Source organism: Oreochromis aureus, linkage group 18, assembly GCF_013358895.1.
Source record: "Oreochromis aureus strain Israel breed Guangdong linkage group 18, ZZ_aureus, whole genome shotgun sequence".
In the NCBI taxonomy this organism is placed as follows: Eukaryota; Metazoa; Chordata; class Actinopteri; order Cichliformes; family Cichlidae; genus Oreochromis; species Oreochromis aureus.
The window spans coordinates 14,998,709-15,020,701 of NC_052959.1; the positions used below are offsets into that span (position 1 = coordinate 14,998,709).

At 40.0% G+C, this 21,993-nt stretch overlaps 1 protein-coding gene across 4 annotated transcripts in view; it reads right to left on the reverse strand.

The window, feature by feature from the left end:
- Nucleotides 1-8,603: 8,603 nt before the first annotated feature.
- fgf12a (fibroblast growth factor 12a) overlaps nucleotides 8,604-21,993 on the reverse strand; it is a 36,318-nt gene continuing 22,928 nt past the window's right edge. For all 4 annotated transcript variants that reach the window (XM_039602874.1, XM_031755899.2, XM_031755898.2 and 1 more), the window contains 3 exons: nucleotides 21,170-21,273; nucleotides 12,520-12,718; nucleotides 8,604-11,559 (listed from right to left, as the gene is read on the reverse strand). In XM_039602874.1, the coding sequence (XP_039458808.1) occupies nucleotides 11,444-11,559; nucleotides 12,520-12,718; nucleotides 21,170-21,273 (419 nt within the window). In that variant the 3' untranslated portion in view covers nucleotides 8,604-11,443. The remainder of the gene's footprint in view (nucleotides 11,560-12,519; nucleotides 12,719-21,169; nucleotides 21,274-21,993) is intronic.

Here is a 21,993-nt window from a genome sequence, read left to right on the forward strand (position 1 = left end):
GGCAGCTGTGGGTGGGCAGCTGGGTGAGTGAATTTATAATGCGTGTAGGAGTATGTGTACAATGTGCATGAACTTTTATGTGTATGCTGCCTTTTATGAGCATGCCTGCCTGTGGTAATCCCTCTGGTCTTTATCCAGAAAACTGAGAAGCCAAAAGCAGCGCATCCCAGAAACAGTGAGAAGTGGAAAAGTTAAAGTTAAAGTGACTTTAAATCTTTTTTTAATCATCTTGTTAAAGTGGACTGCCTAACAAGGTGCAGAAGTAGAGACCTGAAGAGTTGAATTCAGTCTTTTTAACCATCAGGGCTCCTTTCATTCAAATGTTCATATCAGACAATTGGATGAAAAATACTGAGCTGGCTGGATCAAAGGAGCATCACTGAGCTTTAATTGAACACAGAGTAATTATTTTTAATGAGCAGAGCTGAACATCCCACTTCTGATTAGGAGTTTCCTCATTCGCGCCCTGCAAGGATGGGAAAAGAGAAACGTGTGGAGTCCCAGAGGCATAGGCACATATCAAAACAACAGGACAAAAACAGGCACACAGAGATGAAACAGCAATGCTTTCAGTCTGCAAAAGAAAAACGGAGTCATGTACAAATCTGTAGCTCTCTGTACATACAATAGAAAACTAGCCGAGTTCCTTATTTGATGCTTAGTTTTACGGCAATGTACAAAGTCTAAACGATAGTTGTGAGCAGAACCTAATTACACATAAAATGTGAATAGTTTGAAATGTTCTGAAAACTTCTGAAGCTCCACCAGTAAAAAGATTTGTCTGCTATGATGCTGAAGATTATCTCGCTGTAACTGGTTGTCATTACATGTACGTCTACACGGTCTCATCACCATGGTGACAGTGCAACCTGTGTAAAAATCTGTCAAGTAAGGCTTTAAAGTGAGTGGAAAATGGTTAAGAGTTAGGGTAAGAGTGAGGTTAAGTCTTCTACTTCAGATGGCATTACAGTAGAGGTCCTCACCAGTGTTGGGTCATTTTTCAAGAAAATGTATGTATTACACATTACTCATTATTTTGTAAAAAAAGTAGTGCATTTATTACTCACAGGAGAAAGTAATTTGTTACACTACTTGTTACATTATTTTCACCTTACTCTATAAAATACTTCTACAATCTTTCTTTTACTTTTTACTTATGAACACAAAAGCGAAGGTAAAAAGGTGTAAAAAAAAAAACAAACACTTTTGTTGCTTGTTGAGTCTGGCTGCTGGGCTGGGGTCAGCATGCACTCAGCTTTAACCTCACTCGGGGTTCTTGGCTAGGTTTGTTTTAGCATGCTCTCTGTGCTGATGCTTGCAAAGAGTCAAAGTTATCTTAGCAGTATAATGCTGTTGCTTCTGTCCTGGATGCAGTTCCCACTTTATCATCTCACTCTTGTCCTTCTGTGAAAGAAAAATAAAAGTAATGTCAGGTTTGCCACTTATCAAAAATGCAGTATCACTGTTCCGCAGGGTAATGCCTTACTTTGTAACGCTTTAATGCCTGTAATACTTTGAAATGCAGTGACAGTTAGACCATAGGGCACAAATTTATGATTCACGACTACATGAATGTCAAAAAACATAATGACCAAGCTTCTGCTGCATTTGACCAAATACAGTAAATTTTTACAAACTAGAGAACCAGCTCTTGTCATCAGCTCTTGACGGCGCTATGTGTATCCTTGACATGAAGGTTTGGTCACTTTGACACAGGAAGTGTTTTCTCTCTGTTGTGATGCGCAAGTGGTGAGGGACAGTGATTCAGAATCAGATGACCTTGAAAGTTGAGGCAAATTTTTAAATGATTTTTGTTTGTTTGTTTATTCTCAAATATTTGGTAATTTTTAAAATAAATTTCTAGGCATCTTATTTTTCCTTTTTAAAAAACTCCAGATTCCTTACATACTGTATATGCAGGACTTTGAGTTTCGAATTTTTATTTTGTTATTGAAATGTGTTCATAATCTCTAGGTAACGTTAGCCATATCCTAGTCCTCATACGTTATAATGTTATCCAGGTATCGTGTGTTCGTGCTTTTGTTTAGTTTGGGGTTTTTTTTCTTGTTTTGAGTTTGCTTTTGTCATTCTTTTATCCTTTTAGTGTGTAGCAGCCATCCAACTAGATAAATAGCCAAAACAAGCCAGAGTGCTGTTTTATCCTGCCCCGAAGCAACCTTCTTGGATGCTTTCCAGAAGAAAGAGTGGGTCCTGCTGATGTCATCCCTTATTGCTACCCAGTGAGTAAAATGCATTTTTAGCCTGAATCAGATGAACTCCGGTCAAATTTGGCACAAAACTACTCTCCTGAGTTATAAAAACTTTGGTAGCCCAGTTCTAATAACGTCTTATCAACTGTCACCATTTCACAAAACTCCAGCTTGCTTGGTTGTCCTTTGGCTTTAGTTCTAGCAAACAATTATCGTGCTAATTTGACAAACCAACATATCAGCTAACTAGCATACTACTATTGTTACTGCACAAATGTTAGCATGCTAACATCGAGAGCTTTTTCACTGCTGTGTATAAAAGTTTCAACATTGTCCTGCACTGGTGTTTCACAGAGCTTTAGACAATTTCATGATCTTTTTTTTATCTCATTTATTTCACTGTGGAATGAGAGTGTTGGCTCTCCACTGCAGCTAATGTCTGTGCTTTTCTTCCGCGGTTCTCCTTTCTTGTTGGTCCTCACTTGTCTGCTGTGGTGTTACTTTTAAAGCTCCTGCTATTATGCCAGTATTTACTAACACATTCTCAATCAATCTAGTAAGAAAAGCTCCCATGTGAAACTTTACCTCACAGTTTTCTTTTACCCTTTTGGGCAGACACTAAAATATTGTGGCTAAAATGCTCCACGGCTATGTATGTGCCTTAGAAAGCAAGGTTATATCGATTTAGGCATATTTCATGTGAAAAAATCACAATGTCAGGCTTAACCTCAAAAATAATATTTGGAGGTTGCCAGATTTATTGCAAAAAAGGTTCAAAATTGATATTAATACAATACCGAGTCATCTGTAATTTTTGTTTTGAAACTGCAAAGTTCCTAGTCTGTTCAGTAGGATATGTGTGAAGGTGGCCTCTCCCACACAAGAAAGGAGATAGGGTGGGAGAACACATGGCAGAGGTCAGTTTTAACAGAGATGGGTAGAATGGCCTTCGAGCTGTTTACAGCTCTTGGCTGTCCTATGTGTATCCAAACAGATGACTGCTTAGACTGCTAACACCCACAGATGTCTAAGTAGCTGACCTTGACTTGTTTCTACTCTTTGTGAACATTGATTACAAAGGTACAGTATGTACTGCTATGAGGATGTCGTATCTCTTGCCATAAAACGTGTGACTATTGAGGTTTCTCTCTATTATTGTAGGGTCTTTACTTTACAATATAAAGTTTCTTTTTTGGGGGGAGGGGATAGACAGGTCATTACCAATAAAATTATATTTTGTTCCAAAACACGTTTGACAACAAATTTGTTTCTTACGCTATCTGATTGTGAGAATGTCAGCCATTTATTCTGACTATGTCCTCCACCAGCTGGCTTTTTCTGTTGTTTTTGTTGTTTCTTGATATCTTATTCATCCTAAAGATTAGTTTAGCCTTCATTTAACTTTTCCTGGCATGCCTCGAAGTGGACTAGACTTCTCATGCACTTGATGGATTACAGGACACTGTTTCCAGGCAATGAACTTCAAACTTTGAAGATCCCCAGACTTTTTCTCTAGTGCCCCCGTGAGGTATGGTCTTAACATGTAATTCTGTTTAGAGATCTACTCCCCATTTGACCAAAATTGTAACTTTAAAGTTGCATTCCATTTTTGGTACATTAACTGCCTGCTCAACCATTTGGTTTAGCATATTTTGAGAGACTATATATAATGAACTGGAGTACTTAGCTTAACTCAACCTTATTGAGCCATCTCTACCACTTGGTTGAGTTATGTTATCCTAAAAAAACACTAGATGGCACTGTGTCAGGATATGGCAGGCCTCATCTGCCACCCTCCAACCAGGAAATCAGAAAGCAAAAATCACTCTGGACACATGGACTGTTTTGGCTAAAATTTTAAAGGTAAGTACATTTTTCTGCAGTATAAACATGTCAGAGTCTTTACTGAACATGATTATGTCATTTGATACCAGAAAATAGCTGTAATAAATCCATAATATTTTTTTAAAAACATGCTCAACCAAATGGTTGATTTGTCAATTGATGGTAAGAGTAGCAAAACTTAGCTAATGTTTAGAACTGTTGTTTTAACATATGAAATTGACTATTTACTATTGAATATAAATAATTTAATGATCTATACATGTAAATATGACATGTTTAAATTTTTCCATGACAAATACTGTATGTTACAAAATGTTCTAATGTTTAAAGATTTACTCACTTTCTGTGATTATTTTTTAAAGTACAGTTTTAAATGACACATGGAAATCAAACCAACTATATTTCTACAATTTTATTTTTTTTTAATGTTTATTAGATGGATTGCAAATCCTTTTATGGAGCAAGACAACGCACCTACCTGGCCCTTGTACCTGAAAATTCTCAGGACTCCGATGGTGAACTGAGTGATGATGACCCAATAGAGGATCCAGATTTTCAACCCAATTTTGCAGATGATAGTGATGAAAGCTGCTTTGATGTTTCCCTGGATGAAGATGCTCCTTCAACAAGTAGATCTAATAAACTTTCGCGTAAAATGAGCAAAAAAGGGAAAACTATCCTAAAAACAGTTCCCTTGGATGAAGCAGAGGATACATTAGACCCATCTTCCTCTTTAGTCCCAAAAAAAGACATAAGAAGAATCTGGAAGCATGAGGACATTGAAGAATTTCAAGTTCCAGATGCAAGTTTCGAAACCCCTGACGCCCTACAGTCCCCATTCCAGTACTTCAAAATGCTCTTCACTGATGAAATGATTGATCATATTGCCTATCATACCAATCTGTATTCTGCTCAAGAGGCGAAAGTTATGATCCCATGCCCATCACTCATCCCTGCATACAATGAGCATATGGGAGGGATAGATCTCTCTGACATGCTGGTACACCAGTACAAGACCCCAGCCAAGTCTACAAGATGGTACCTGCCACTCTTTGGTTACATGCTTGATCTGTCCATTGCAAATTCCTGGCTGGTCTACAAGAGGGAATGTGGACAACTAAACCAGAAACCAATCACACTCAAAAGATTCCGCCTGGCAGTTGCGCATAGCTTGAAACAAGTCAACAAGCCAGCATCCAAAGTTGGCCGACCATCATCCAGCTCTCCACCACCACCAAAGAAACGATACACCCCAAGACCCTCACAACCACAGCCAGATGTGCGATATGACTGCTTTGGGCATTGGCCACTTCACTGTGACAAGCGAGGCCGATGCAATTACTGTCCAAAGGGCGTCTCAAGATGGAAATGCCAAAATGCAATGTTTTCTTGTGCTTGAATGCCAGTCAGGAATGCTTTGCAGTGTACCACCAGAAGATCTAATCATCAAGGGGGTATTGGTGAAGTTGCATGAACGGCAAAAGAAAAGAGCCAGAACTGTTTCAGTGTGTTCTCAAATTTTTCAGTGCAAAATGGCAATGGTATATAATATACCACCAGAATTTTCTGGAAAATAAAATAAAAAATGTTAGTGCTGTTCCAACACTACAGTGAAAAGTTTATGTTAACAACAGGTCAAAAGTGAATTTGTATGTTTATGAATTTTCGGTAATTGCAGATCAAGTTTTGATCAAATTTACAATATTTTTGTGTTTTATACATTTTATGGTTTGTTATTATAACGCCCACTGTTGAAATGGAATCCAACAATGTTTGATGTTTTACGACCACAATAAAGTGGGTCAAACACAAAATTGGGTAGTTGTTGTTTTGCAAAATGAGTATAACCTTTACTTTTTTCTACTAGTTATGTCTGTACAGGGTGGGCCATTTATATGGATACACCGTAATAAAATGGGAATGGTTGGTGATATTAAAGTCCTGTTTGTGGCACATTAGTATATGTGAGGGGCAAACTCCTCAAGATGGTGGTGACCGTGGTGGCCATTTAGAAGTCGGCCATCTTGGATACAACTTTGTTTTTCAATAGGAAGAGGGCCATGTGACACATCAAACTTATTGGTAATGTCACAAGAAAAACAATGGTGTGCTTGGTTTCAATGTAACTTTATTCTTTCATGAGTTATTTACAAGTTTCTGACCACTTATAAAATGTGTTCAATGTGCTGCCCATTGTGTTGGATTGTCAATGCAACCCTCTTCTCCCACTCTTCACACACTGATAGCAACACCGCAGGAGAAATGCCAGCACAGGCATCCAGTATCCGTAGTTTCAGGTGCTGCACATCTCGTATCTTCACACCATAGACAATTGCCTTCAGATGACCCCAAAGATAAAAGTCTAAGGGGGTCAGATCGGGAGACCTTGGGGGCCATTCAACTGGCCCACGACGACCAATCCACTTTCCAGGAAACTCTGCAAATTCTGTGCGCCGATCTGGGTCATCCTCGTTGAGATGCTGCAGTAGCTGGAGTTTGTAAGGGTGCCATTTGTGAGTAGCTAATATCTGCCGAAGGGATGTTCGACTAATGCCACTCTCCAGTGACATGCGGCGAGTGCTACGCTGTGGGCTCTTGCTGAATGAAGCTAGGACAGCCACTGATGTTTCTTCATTAGTGACAGTTTTCTTACGTCCACATTTTGGCAAATCCAACACTGAACCAGTTTCACGAAACTTAGCAAGCAGTTTGCTAACTGTAGCATGGGAGATGGGTGGTCTCGTAGGGTGTCTTGCATTGAAATCTGCTGCAATGACCCGGTTACTGCGTTCACCAGATATCAACACAATTTCGATCTGCTCCTCACGTGTTAACCTCTTCGACATGTCAATGGCTGTGAACAAAGAGAAACTTGTAAATAACTCATGAAAGAATAAAGTTACGTTGAAACCAAGCACACCGTTGTTTTTCTTGTGACATTACCAATAAGTTTGATGTGTCACATGGCCCTCTTCCTATTGAAAAAAAAAAGTTGTATCCAAGATGGCCGACTTCTAAATGGCCACCATGGTCACCACCATCTTGAGGAGTTTGCCCCTCACATATACTAATGTGCCACAAACAGGACTTTAATATCACCAACCATTCCCATTTTATTACGATGTATCCATATAAATGGCCCACCCTGTAGAACTTTATGTAGTTGTACCATAGAGAGACATCTCAACCGTTTGGTAGAGGGTAATATTTAAAAAACTATAAGGTGTGTATAAATTTTTTTTTTTTGATTGTGATCATTATTGACCTAAAGGAATAGAAAATATGGACAAATAATTTTTTCATTGTATTTTTCTTGGTGAGGCAGTCAAAGGGTTAATTGGTTGGTACTATTTAACACATACTAATAGGAAAAAGGCAGCATGGTGGCACGGTGGTTAGCACTGTTGCCTCACAGCAAGAAGGTCCTGAGTTCAATTCCACCAGCAGGGTCTTTCTGTGTGGAGTTTGCATGTGCTCCCTGTGTTTGTGTGGGTTCTCCCCGGGTACTCCAGCTTCCTCCCACAGTCCAACGACATGCATTTTGTGGGGGTAGGTTAATTGAAAAAATTTAAAATCGAAATTGCCCATAGGTGCGAATGGTTGTCTGTCCTTGTGTGTTAGACTGGCAACCTGTCCAGGGTGTACCCTGCCTCTTGCCCTATGTCAGCTGGGATAGCTGTGACCCTGAAAAGGATAAGCAGAAGCAAATGGATGGATAGCAGGAAAAAGCCCTAAGCATCAGCACGTTACCATTAGGAACTTATGTACTTCTGTACCTAAGCACAGCCTCACAGAGACTTTTTAAATTACTGCATTGGCTTTCTTTGAAATGACGAAAACTCTGAAGTAAAGCTGCAACAGTGGTGCATTAAAAAAATTACAACTAGAAGTCTATGAAATTTCATATTTGCAAAAGTGGATTTCTTAAATGCAAAAAACAGAATAATGCAGCATGTCTTTCCTTCAACTCCCTTCTCTCTTTTTGTTGCTTCTCATCTTTTTCCATGTCATTTTTGGTACATATTGTCCCTGAGGTTGCATGCCTGCACTCTTCTCAGCTGTGTACTGTAAGTGAAGGAAAAACCAAAATAGAAGAGAACAAAATCCCCCCCCATACCCTGTAGTCTTGTGCTGCAGCCATCATGCAGGAGAGAATACAAGCCACGTCCTGAAAGTCAGGGGAGCCTTCATCCTCCTCCTCCTCCTCCTCATTCTCCTTGCAGACATGGAAGGTCTGTTTCCATGACAACGTGAGAATTAAGGGCGAAAGAGCGCCATCCCAAAATGACATATCGGATTTAGGGGCTAGGTAGAGCATAAATCACTTCGGTGAATGATGGAGGAAACTGATTTGAATTGAATGTGAATCCCATTAAAATAAAAAATGACACATTGATTGATTCAGTTTTGTCTGCTTATTATCCTAATTATGTTCCTGTTACAAAGAGTGACATAACTGAAAAAAAAGATAATTCACTCATGATCAACAACACATTCAATGAATCAGTCACTGTATAGCTGAGAGTTTTTTGATAACATAGTCTTTATTCTTAAACAATCACTAACTTCATTCTGTTTTTTTTATATAATCAATGCATATTTTTTGTCATCTCACAATTCATAATGCATATATGAGCATGTTCCAATGCAGTGAAATCATCTGCAAACATAAAAATATTAAAATAATAGTTATTATCTCATACAATCAAAGCCTTTATTAACCCCTTTCACACATCAAGAAACCCACAAAAAAGTGCTTTGCTTTACTGCTTTCTCACATTAGCTATTTTTGACTCCATGTATTCATTCCTTTCTCAGATCCTTTCATTCATCTGTCAACAGTTCACATTCAGTACACTTAACTTCATGCATTGCTTTAAGTCCACACATGTGTCATATGCACCAGTATAAACCTCTGTATAAAGATACTTGTATGCTGGTCTTGCCTGCTGACTTTCAGTGTCATGTCTAATATACTGTATGTATCACTGTTATTCAGTAGGTACTGTGGAAGTTGAACTAATCTACTGTTAGCTCTTACAGGTAACTTGCATCAGCTGCGGACCCAGGTCCAAGATGGAAGACTTTCCCAGATCCACAATGATGCCTATGCCACTGCAGTTTGCTGCGTGCAGCTGAATGTGTGCTATTTACTGTACATATCACCAAATTAGCAACCGGTTTCTAACCAGATGTAGGAGAGATGTATGAGCTCTCGCTAAAATACTGATCAAAATATTGCATAAAACATTTTGGACATATGCTCCCAAAAATCTAAAGACATTCTTCTTGGATCCCACCTCAAACTTAAACCAAACTTTCATCAACTTCTACAGTCATGCGATGGTCATGCTTGGTCTCAACCGTTTCCCCTTTTCAGCTTTCCTAACTTGGCTAGGCTTAGCTGTACGTCATCTTTAATAATAGTAAAAAAGAAATAACACTATTAACCCCAATCCAAACACCACATTGGTGCCAGTCTTTGTGCAACTAGTGCTGGACAGTGGACATCCAGCCTCTACGTCTGGCCCATTCACTGCACAACTGTAGGACTTCCTGAGTTAGACAAACTAATTGGGGATTAGGAATAAGCTCAGCAGCGTACACAGCGTATGTGGTGTCCCAGTCAACTCAACTCGTTTATACAGCCCTGTCAATCTGTTGATTTATGAAAGAGAGAGACTTTCCTCCACAATGCAGCAAGTGGCTCATTTCCTTGGTCACAAAACCAGTGGGAATAAGAGACGGCGTGCGTTACCATTTCAGAAAATCCCACTGAGACGGTAAGACATCCTCCTCGAATCTGGCCAAATCCAGATGTACTGGTTCCTCAATGAAACATTTAGCTTCCATTGTGATGGCAAAGTTTGAATGATTGTGACCTTACATTTTTTGAACAAATTTTCAACATGTTAGGTCAGTGATTTATTAAACAGTCAGGCACCCTGTCCACCAGTGTTGAAAAAGTCTCTGGTCATTTCACAACAGAATAATAGAAATAGTAGAACTTTCTGGAAATTAGTCAACACGACCCTTCGCGGCCAGGCTTGCCAAAAAAAATGCCACTTCTTTTCTTTCTGCGTAGAAAAACTGCAGAAGTCTTTAATCAAAGGTTATTTCATGTTTAGTCCATATAGTTCAAAAGCACGACTACTGTTACATAGTTATATTTTGAGTTGTTGTTATAGCTAACAGCAGAAAAAGGGGTCTGTGGTTCTCGAGGTGCAAATGCGAAGTGACCGTTTTTGGCCATGGCTCGTAGTGCTGTTGCTGGTCATTACCATCCTCTCAGCTTTTGGAGAGAATATTATTCTTTGTCATTTTTGACAAGTTTGGACATCTCTTTGTTTATAACCTAATGCTCATTTTAAGTGATGAGATAATACAGAAACTGTATCAAAACTGGTTTTCACTCGTTTCCAACTTTTAATGCCTCATACAACTTTCTTTGTCTTTTCTACTGACAAACGCACCAACTATGGAGATGTGTTGTCAGTGCTTTATTGTTTTTGTTTTTTTTATTTTGAGACATACTAGACTGCACTCTGTTATATTGCTTGTATCGGTCCCGTCCTGCCACAGCAGGGCAACATATGGGAGTTTGTGTCCTATTAGTCACATTAGTCTAACTTACAATACACACCTGAGTAAATTACATCCCACCCTAAGCACTCTGTTTCCATTGAAGTCCAGCAAAGAGAACTATCAATATATTTAGTCTTACCCTCACACCAGTGCAAGTGGTGTGACAGTGCATTCAAGATCAAACTGTGAGAGAAAAAAAACCACATAAGGGTAATAAAAAAATTATTTTGTCTCAAAAACAAAAAGCTAGTAAATGAGATGATCGAGCAACAGATTAGTAATGATGATTATAATGAAGATGGTATAGTTATTATTGACAACAACACAATAAAGCATATGAGAATGGAATAGCATTTAGAAAAAAAATCAATGTATGAAAAGTGAACATGTATTAAAGCTTGTTTTTCACAGCATAAATCGAAAATGACAGATACTTGTATTTACTTGAAGGGAGACCACCATTCCTTTGTTTATCACAGCTTTTTTATACTTTTTTGCATAAAATGTTGGTCAAGTCCTGATTGAAAATGACTTCTCCATATATATATATATATATATATATATATATATATATACTCTTTCATATTAATTCATCTAAAAGGTTTTCACAGGCAAGACTTCAGTTTTTGTTTTCGTTGTCTTGGGTGTACAGTAATAGCTCCTCGTTGTCATCATAAACCCCTCTGTTTGTCACGGGCCATGGTGGTGCGTACATTGGGAGGGACGGGTGAAGTTTCCTTTGGCCCCTTTCCTTCATTCAGGACGAGGCCTCTCCCCCCTGCTTGAAGCCCCTCCCTCAGATGCTATGTGGAGTCCTGATTGACAGCTTTCCCTCCATTCATGGTGGGAGTCCCTGAGCTCTTCCTGGAGCGGTGCTTGTCCTCTATCTCATGCAGTGATGGCTCCCTGTACATACAAACTGTGGAAAAGATGGAAAGCCAGGGAAAGGGATGGAAACAAGGAGAGGAGAGGAGAGGAGAGGAGGAGGAAAATGGGGACAGTGGAGAGTAGATTGAAGAGATGGATGTGCAGACAGAGACAAGGTCAGGTGTGAGGCTGGGACAATTATACCAGGCTGAGAGGGAGAAGACAGGGGAATTAGGCCACATCAGCACTTTTTTATCACATTGCTTGACAAGTTATCACAACAATATCTATGTGATATTTTAACAAAGCTCCCACAAAAGATATTTAAACTAATAGGGCACTGAAAGTGAATCACTTGCCAAGTCCAAAGTCCTGTTTCACACTTGTGAGAAACTGTGCCTGAATGTGCAACAAAATCTTAAGGATTCCCCCTTTGCCCGTACACTGCTCTACTAAGCTTCATCGAAAAGGAGATAGGTAATCTTGCTGACAAACAACAAAGCAAGAGCAAAATAAATGCTCAAAATGATAGATCCCTTTAGAAGCCAGGTTTGGAGAATGGGAATGCAATGCAAATGATTTCATTTTGCTCCCTCATAAAGCTTGAAGAATACCAAGGATTGTTTGAGCTAAAACAGCAGATGTCATTATATTTTACCTTTAGGTGTGTCAAAAGGATATGCTAAGTTTAAAAAAAAAACATTTATTTTTTTCATTTCCCATGATGCACCTATACTGTGTTTCATTAGTTTCTCCCTCCTCCTTAATGCCAACTTATTAACAAACCGAACAGTTCCAGCTGGCAATGCAGGTCCTCTAAAGCCAGATAAGACATTATCTGGTTTCAAAGGCTAATTAGAGCTGGTGGATCGCTGCTTTAACCTCCAGTGCTGTGTTGCACGATAATACTGGTGTACGTGATGGGAAGTGCATGCATTACCAAAAAAATCAAGTCAAAAAGAAATAACATTAAAGCTGTACCAAAAATGTGCTTCTACAAGCTTTATGATACCTTCAATTGGCCTGGGAACAAAGTGCGATGAGGGCTTAGTCTTCTTGACCCGGTTGCCCTTCATTACTTGTCCCTCCTTGGTGAGACCAAGGAACCAGGCCCGACCTGACTCCTGCTGTCGGTACACAGTGGACGAGTAGATCACATAGTAGTTCTCAAAAACTGACTCCTTGAACTTACACTCTGGGGTGAACACCTCCTGCAAAAAGATTGAGTGAAGGAAGGTAAAAATGTTATAGATATTTGTCAGTGCAAACAGAAAATACATTTTCACCCACATGAAAGCTGAAAGCAGCAAAATAAAAAAAGAACTCATGACCAGTATGTGAAAGTTGCCAAGGTCGGTAAACATCCAGTAACACACACACACACACACACACACACACACACACACACACACACACACACACACACACACACACACAGGAGACTAATGAGAACGATAGTCTTATTAGAATAATGTGACAATGGAAGATTTCTATCTCTTGGTTTCATTATCAAAGTAAGTCAAGGAGAGAGGCAAGGGGACTCACAGTAATGACTGGAAAACTGGAAAGAACCAGATACTGGATACACTGCTGCGCCTGAGTGCGATGCCAGATTATTGCCATGACAGTGCAAGACAGGAAACAATGCTCTTGACTCTGTAACCCATTCCAGATGTACAGTAAAGATGCACAGTCATTTGTCACCTTTGGCAATCGTGTTAAAAAGGCTGGAAAATGCACAAATTTGCTTTTTCCGCACAAAATCTTTACTTATCACCACACATGTGCTGATTAATGTGTGCTGACAAGGAGGCTGCCAACCCCTCAGTCCTTGTCCCTGTTCTCCTCCTCTTCGAGACTAAATTAAAATCTAATGCCAGTCAATTTGAAGGGCAGGGAAGTCGTGTGTGTGCCAAAAAAAAAAAAAAAAAATTCAGGCAGAACAGCTGGTTTGGTAGATGTTGGGCCATCTCAGATCTCAGCTAAGCCAGACTTTGTACTATGGGTGTGTTTTTGTGTCACTGCTATATTTCATTTATTAATGTCTCCTGCAAGGTTCTGTGCCCTTTTAAGGTTGTCTGTTTGAGCGACAGCCCAATTCTGCTCCCTGCTGGAGGTGACAGTGTGTGTGTAGTCCAGGTATTACTCATGTAGAGGGGACCTAAATCTGTTTATACCATCACGTTATAGGGACGTGTCTTCCTTGCGGGGACAAAAAGAAAGTCCCCATAACATAAATCAATGCATTTTATGGTTAGTGACATGTTTTAAGGTTAGGATAAGGGTAATGCTTTGACAAACAGCAGTTATACTTAAACTCTATGTCTTCGGGAGATTAATGCATGTGTAAATGTCCTTTATGAAGTAATTGATACAAGTCAGGAATAATTTAAAGCTGTTTCTGACCACATGGTTAATGTAAGTTTTATAGCTGCTTTACTTTTCAGTTCTGTTTTGCTTTCTACCAGCTCCTGAGGAAAGCATCTGGCATCTTTACTGTGCAGTCCAAACTGTGTTTATCAGCTGGTTGTTAACGTCATCTGGGTATCTTTTTAGCAGGTGGTATGGATTTAAAGAGTGCTAAAAATCTGTGTAGAGCTTTGTTGGTTTGTCATTTTAAGCAGCACCTGTATATTACACACGGTCATTTGGCTGATTGTTCGTGCAATAAATAAATAAATAAATAAATACATAAAATCTGTAGCTTTAAATTAGTTTATGTCATATTCAGTACAGTTGAAGAGTGTGTGTGTGTGTGTGTGTGTGTGTGTGTGTGTGTGTGTGTGTGTGTGTGTGTGTGTCTCTTTTTGGATGGCATGCCACAGTTGAGAGTAATGAGTCCCAGTGTGTATGACCGCTCATTTATAAGACACAGCAGTGCATTGCAGGCTGAGTAAGGGACTGAGGGAAGGTGGAGGTCACATGGTCGGCGGTGTGGAAACGTCTCGCTGGTCAGCAGGAGAGAGGACAAGCTCTGGCGGCAGAGTGTATCTGAATGCCTGCTGAAACGCTGTCAAACGGCAAAGATCTGGCTCGCTGTCAGGGCACTGGGGTCACGTTGTGCCTGTCTGGCTCTGTGTGTGTTTATGTGTGAATGTATGTGTTTGAGTGGGTGGGGGGCAGACAGTGATACATTACACAGCAGAAGGCTTCATCGCTACTTCATCTGTTTGGTGCTCAAATTAGGCCAAGAGCACACACACACACATACATACACATACGCACCCAAGTACTACCCTACTATTCACCATTAGCCACTTTGCTTTGCTGACACACTATAAAATTCCCTCCACATTCTCCACGGCAACAATGCCCTGTGCTGTCCATGAAAAGCTGGAGCAGTTTAGAAAGCACCCTGGATGCGGTTTGGGAATGACTGGGGTGAAATGTAAGTGACTTTGAAGTCTCTAACAGAGAACCTTGTTCACGGATGACTGAGTAGAAATGCGAGGTGAAGAGATGGGGTCGGACGTTATTGTGATTAATGAGATTTTATTAATGGACATAAACCACAGAACCGCAGGGACAAAGAAAAAGCACCAAAATACACATCAACACACATTCTCAATGCCCCAAATATATGGACAACAAGTTTGCCCTGTCACTTCCTCTGCCAGGAGCTCATAATTAATTGAAGTTGTTACTGCCCTGAAACAAGATTTTAAAAAAGAGCATGCAACATTTCAGAGCTAACAGGCTCTGCAAGCTGATATTAAAGTCATTAAAAGGATGCTTATTTATATTCCATAGCAATCTCGTGCACAAAACCAGAACACTTGTTAACAAAACTGGGCACGTCTGATTGCTTACGCTGCACCTTTAGGGGTCTCAGTTTGGACCTACGGATGAATAAAAAAAGCTTCACCTGAGACGCTGTGAATAAACACAGCAAAACTGCTAACTGAATGCAAATATTTTGGCTGTTTCTGCATATTTTCATAACTTTTTTTTTCTTTTTTAATATAAAAGCTTAGCATCTGTTTTGACAGAAACAAACATCGAACTGATTTTTGAAAGGGAAATGACACACCAATACCCTTTTGAGGTTTGCACTTCCTGCTTTGCACAAGGTAAAAATGTAGCACTACAGTATTGAATTACCACTCATTTCGTTATATTTTGCTTCCAAGGAGCCAGACTTCCTAGCAACTTTTTTAAAGCAGTCTTGAACAATGAATGTCATGTCCTTAAGAAACTGGAGAAAAAACCATGAAAGATCTGACACAGGAATTGAGATGCATCTGGCCTGTCAGTTGATCCATCTACTGTTTGTCAAAGCCTCATCAGAAGTGGTCTCGATGGAAGGGTGGCTGTCAAGAAGCTTCTCATAGAAAACTGTCCTCTTCACACACTAAGGTCAATTATGGAGTTCCACAGGGTTCAGTGCTAGGACCAATTCTATTTACATTATACATGCTTCCCATAGGCAGCATCATTAGAAGACATAGCATAAATTTTCACTGCTATGCAGATGACACGCAGCTCTATCTATCCATGAAGCCAGGTAACACACACCAATTAGTTAAACTGCAGGAATGCCTTAAAGACATAAAGACCTGGATGGCCGCTAACTTTCTGCTTCTTAATTCAGATAAAACTGAGGTTATTGTACTCAGCCCTGAAAATCTTAGAAATATGGTATCTAACCAGATTCTTACTCTGGATGGCATTACCTTGGCCTCCAGTAATGCTGTGAGGAACCTTGGAGTCATTTTTGACCAGGATATATCCTTCAACGCACATATTAAACAAATATGTAAGACTGCTTTCTTCCATTTGCGCAACATCTCTAAAATTAGAAATATCCTGTCTCAGAGTGATGCTGAAAAACTAGTTCATGCATTCATTACTTCCAGGCTGGACTACTGTAATTCTTTATTATCAGGATGTCCTAAAACCTCGCTGAAAAGCCTTCAGCTGATCCAAAATGCTGCAGCAAGAGTCCTGACAGGGACTAGAAAGAGAGAGCATATTTCTCCTGTTTTGGCTTCCCTTCATTGGCTTCCTGTTAAATCCAGAATTGAATTCAAAATTTTCCTTTCCAGTCACCTTTCTCACTCACTATATGTTAATAGACCTCTCTGCATCGAATCATATCTGTTATTAATCTCTTAGTCTCTCAACAATGGATAATATATCGAGTGCGGAGAGTATGAGCAGCATGTCTTATATCCTGTTTTCCTTCTTCTTTTACACCCCAACAAGCGTCGCTCAGCAGATGGCCGCCACCCTCCCTGAGCCTGGTTCTGCCAACAGGAGGTTTCTTCCTGTTTTTAAATTTGAAAGGGAGTTTTTTTTATTTTATGTGCCTTCCTTCCACTGTCGCCAAAGTGCTTGCTCATAGGGGCTCATATGATTGTTGGGTTTTTTTTAAAAGTCTGTATGTATTATTACTGTGCGATCTACTGTTGGGGAAGTAATCAGTAATTAATATAAAACACTGCTCTTCACATACAAGGTCTTAAATAATCGCCCCATCTGAGGCGACTTCTGTTGTGATTTGGCGCTATATAAATAAAATTGAATTGAATTGAATTGAATTGAAACAGTAACAAAAGGCTAAGGTATGTCAAATCCGCATCAATATGTATGGAGAAGGTCAAAAGAGAAGTACACCAGTGAGTGTCTACAGCCAATCTGTGATCTGCGGTTTTGGGTGGTGCTTGTTAAAATTGGTGGAATTATAAACACAGAAAAGAGCTGTCAAATTTTGACCGACAATGCAACACCATCTGAAAAGAATCTGATTGGAAACTGCTTTAGTTTTAAACAATGATCCCAAACACACTGCCAATACAGTAAAAGCATAAATGAATAGAAAGGAGGCCCGGAAGCTGGACTTCAACATTCCTGAAGCAATGTGGGATCACCTTGACAGAGAATTGAGCAAAAGACGGCCAACAACCTTTGAAAAAGTTTTAAATATGTGCTTTTGTGTTACCTCAGAATAACCAAATGGTGACCTTCTCATAGAAAATCATAGAAAAATAAATTTAAAAAAAACCCTTTCTATCGCTGAAATCTTCAAAAACTCCACAGAGAACCTTAAAGACCAATGCTGCTATTTTCACATCATCTGTGATTTTTTGGACGTGATAGTGTTACTCATATCATGTTTGTCTAGATTTTGGGTTATCTTAACTTTAAAACCAGCTGCAAAACCAGCAAAACAACCTCATACCCATCACCGTGTCTGGTGGTTCTGCACCTCCATCCAGATAAGTGTGAGGTAACGTGTGTGTTTGGGGCTTATGAAAGGTGTGAGTGCCAATGTATGGAATGTAAAATGAAACTCGAAGAAGGAGAACAAGATGTAATGGATATGAAACTGGGTTGCCAAAAGAACTGAGCTGAACGCATCCTGAATCCAAATCAGCTGCTGGCTCCATCACAGGAGGGAGGCAACTCTCTGGCTCTGCTTTAAGGAGTAGCTGCCGACAGGCATCTTTTGAATTTGGATAAAGATGCGGAGGATATGGCGAGGACCTCAATTTAAACATGGGCCTGAGACACTGGTGTATCTGAGAGATCTGGGCCCTGTGACAATCCCAGCGCTGCCATGGAACTCCCGGGGAGCTTATTATTATTCTTGGAGAGATTTAGGTCTGGGATTGTCTAGACGTTACTTAAACTGAAAACTCTCTTTCTCACTTTTTCTAATTTTCCCTCCCTCCATGCTTATCTTTTTTTTTTTTCCCTCTGTCTGACTCTGGAGTCAGTCACTTTGGAGCAAGGTGTTATTTTTTGTCCTTTCTCAATTTTCTCCACAGATGACGTGTTTGATTAATGTCTGCAATTAAATCACAAACTCACACCAATAGTCCACAAGTCATACAGAAGAAGCTTCTCCTACATTTTTACTTTTGGGGGGGGGTCAGTTTTGTTCTCTACAGAGCACTGACAGCATGCTGTACACGGCATTAGCATAGACTCAACACCATGCACAGCTACATTGTTTGCACACACAGAAGCACCAATTTAGCTCATAAAGTAATCAAGTAGAATGAAAAACTACCAAACCTTCATCAATTTTCTATTGAGCCATTTATCTAAAAACAAAACAGTATGCGATTTACAATTTTTTTTTGCAACATAAATCAACATACATAGATAGATACTGTAGACGGTAGCAGTGGTTACTGTTGTGCAGCAAAGTAGGTCATATTGAGTGTTATAAATAATGGAAGGGAACTCTTCATTGTAGATGTTCAGCCCCCACGCACTTTATCACTAAACACTCCACATAAGCACCATCACCCAGCTCACCCTCAGCTACATCAGCTTCCAATCCTCATCAGCGAGCTCTGCAAGCAAGAAAAGCCAGGCAGCATACATGTAACGACTTAACTGATCAGCAGTGATAGTACTAAAAAAAATGATACCTGACACCTAGATAAAAGACTGACAGAAAAGGTCCTCAAGGGTGCAGCGCAATTTCTCAGAAGCATCTCAAACAACAACAGAAGAAAGGGATGTCGCGTTCTCTCACTAACAAGACAGCGCAAAGAAGAAGGAAGGAAAAAAGTAAAAGGGAGGCAGTGTTAGAGAAGTAGGAGGATATCCCTCGGTAATTATCTCCCAAGGGGGGCCACGGGAGAGAGCTATGTATCTCTGCTCTCAGATGTAAGGAAAGCAAAACAAGACGACAAAACAACCAGTGACAAACTTTATAGTTGGTGGAGTCAAAATAGTAAAATGGAAGGCTCATCTTAGAGAGGACAGGAGGACGGGAGCAAGAGTGAATAAACGAGGATGGCTGGGAAAAACAATAAAGACCCAGACAAATAATAATAAAAGTAAATGTGACTAAGAATGAGGAATGAATGTGAAGGACTTACTTTATGGCCGTGATTGCATCAAGAGAGCTCTCATAAATGTATGAATAAAGAACAGAAATGCTCCCCATGATGGTATTCCTGCAACGCTTTATTATTTATCTGCATACATAACCTGTACTGGTAAACAACAGAGGCTATATTTGCTTTTATCCTGTAGTTTGCATGTTAATTTAATCTTTTTATGAGCCCTTCCAAGGCTTATAGGCACTCCAAGTGATTTCCTTACCAATGTTAACCTTCCATGCTTCACATCTGAGGAACCGGAGCCCTTCCACATGGCTAGAAAATGCATTTAGTTTGTGGCTTTGATTAAAACGGTCCTTCGACTGTTGCAGCAGAAACATCTTGCCCTCTAATTAAAAATCACTCTAGCAGTTTTAGAAGACTCAAAGAGTTGATCCTGCATCCCCCCCCCAAAAAATGTGGATAAAATGATGATAAGTAAAGACAAATGTTTGTTACACCAAAAGCTGCCACTTGACACCGAAGTACTAAATGGTTTGTAATTAATAATAATAAAGTACTCTGACACAAATGATGATTTCATAAAGAGCGGGTTTGTGTGGGGGTCATCCAGCATCCCCAACTTGAGTCAGTTTGATAAATTAAAAGATTGCTGTCTGGGCAGGATTAAACTTTAATTAGACATAGATAGGTGGGAGGAGGATTATTATAAGCTTCATAGTAGGACTGAGAGATGTGCACTTGTTTATGAGCCTTTGGTTATGAATGGATCTGTCTACTGGATGAGTCATAAAACCATGCGCATTTACTGTATGTCCTTCTCTGAACTTGTGAGTGCCTCATACATCTGTCTAGGCACGGAGTTGTGTTCAAGTTGTACTGAGTAAAAACTGCTTGTCATTCTGAAATAACGACAATAAATTGAGCAGATTTTTCAGTTATTCAAGTGCACATTTAAAAAACAAACAACCAAAAAAAAAAGACATCGCATCCACCATTCATCTTTTCAATTCAAACTTCCCCTTGTCCCCCTAACAGTAAAGCGGTGCCCTTATCGATAAATGTAAGCTGCAAGTTAGCAGACACGGGCTTCACTGTGTCCTTCAAGTATTTTATGAGTATTTTAAGAGAGAAAAAGTTTGATGGGCAGTCTGTGAATTCCAGCTCTCGCCAGTCATTTATCATGGCTGTCTGGCAATCACACAGCAATCGCCAAGTCCCTCAGCAGAGGTTTGGGAGTGATGCAGCCCTCCCATCGGCTTCTTTCTTCAGTAACACTATCCTCTGCTAAGACTAGAGGTTATATAACCATTCCAACTGGGATATGTATTGCAGTTCTTTCTCGCTGTCTTACAAACACGCTCCCTCTGCAGCTCATTTTCCTAAGACATGCATGTCTTGATCTTCAATGCAGCAGCCAAGTCTTTTGGCTGGAGACCCCCCCACCCCCCGTGCATATATTCTACACATTTACGTTTGTAACGTTTACCCCAGAGTCTTTCTGTTAATATGTTGAGATTACTCTACATTTTTTTTCTCATACAAAACAAACGGAGAGCACTTCACTGAGCAGTGAACTTAATATCAAATTAAATGCAAAGCATGTGAGGTGCAACAAAGGATGGGGAGGGGTTGGGAGGGATAAGTGCGGCACAGCAACACAAAGGCACATCTGAAGAGCTCTTAAATTTAGCAGAGATGAAAGGGATTGGAAGGGCTGAGTCTTCGCAGCAGTGGGATATTAAAACAGACAACAAACAGAACAAAACACAACACGTGTTAATGAAGAAATACGCATGCTGGCACCGCTCAAACATGCGCGACATGGCGGCATGACTGGAGCGAGGAGTCGCGTCTTACCGAGCTGTAGAGCATGCCCTCGCCATTCATGGCAATGTAAAAGCCACTCTTCACCCCCTGGATGGCCACCACTCTCAGACCCACAGGAATAAGATTAAACAGGGCTGCAGAGCAGACAGAGTGGAGGAGAGACAGACAGTTACAAAGAGGCAGAGACGAAAGAGAGACATCAGACACAAAGGACAGAATAGGACAATTGAGTTTTCACTTAACTCTTGTAGACACAACACCCTCCGATCTGTTCTTTGGCTATCTGTCAGCAGAAAAGTGAACAGTGCAGGACATAGACAAAGGGAACTCTGATGCATCTGATGCACAGTGACGCATTAAAGCAGGAATCCAAAACTTTTTTAATGACATCTAGCTGAGGTAACTGCACAAAGACTCACAAAGCATCCTGTGATTCTTTGTGCATCTAGTTGAATTAAAGTCTCCTGGATGGCTTAGATTTTGCAAAATGAAAGCAATTATGCACTATTTATGCACACATATGTGACTCTGGTTGCAACAGCTCCAATATGAGAAACTGTAACTGGCACTGCCAGTCAGAAAGGAATTGATAAGCTGCCATACCGGTAGAAATGAGGCCTACTATGAGTGCAGCTAGTATGTCCAGGCACAAATGTTCAGGTTTTAAGTCATCAGTGTTCATTTTGATCATATTCCACTGCAATCTGAAAACCTGCTTTTGACTCTGTGATTACTGAACGCTGATCCATACCTGAAAAGTATGCGGCGTAATCTTTAAAGCAGTGAGACGAGCGTCAATAAAACAGCGCAGACATAAATCTGTGATGGCAAACAACCGAAATTGTGTTTTGATT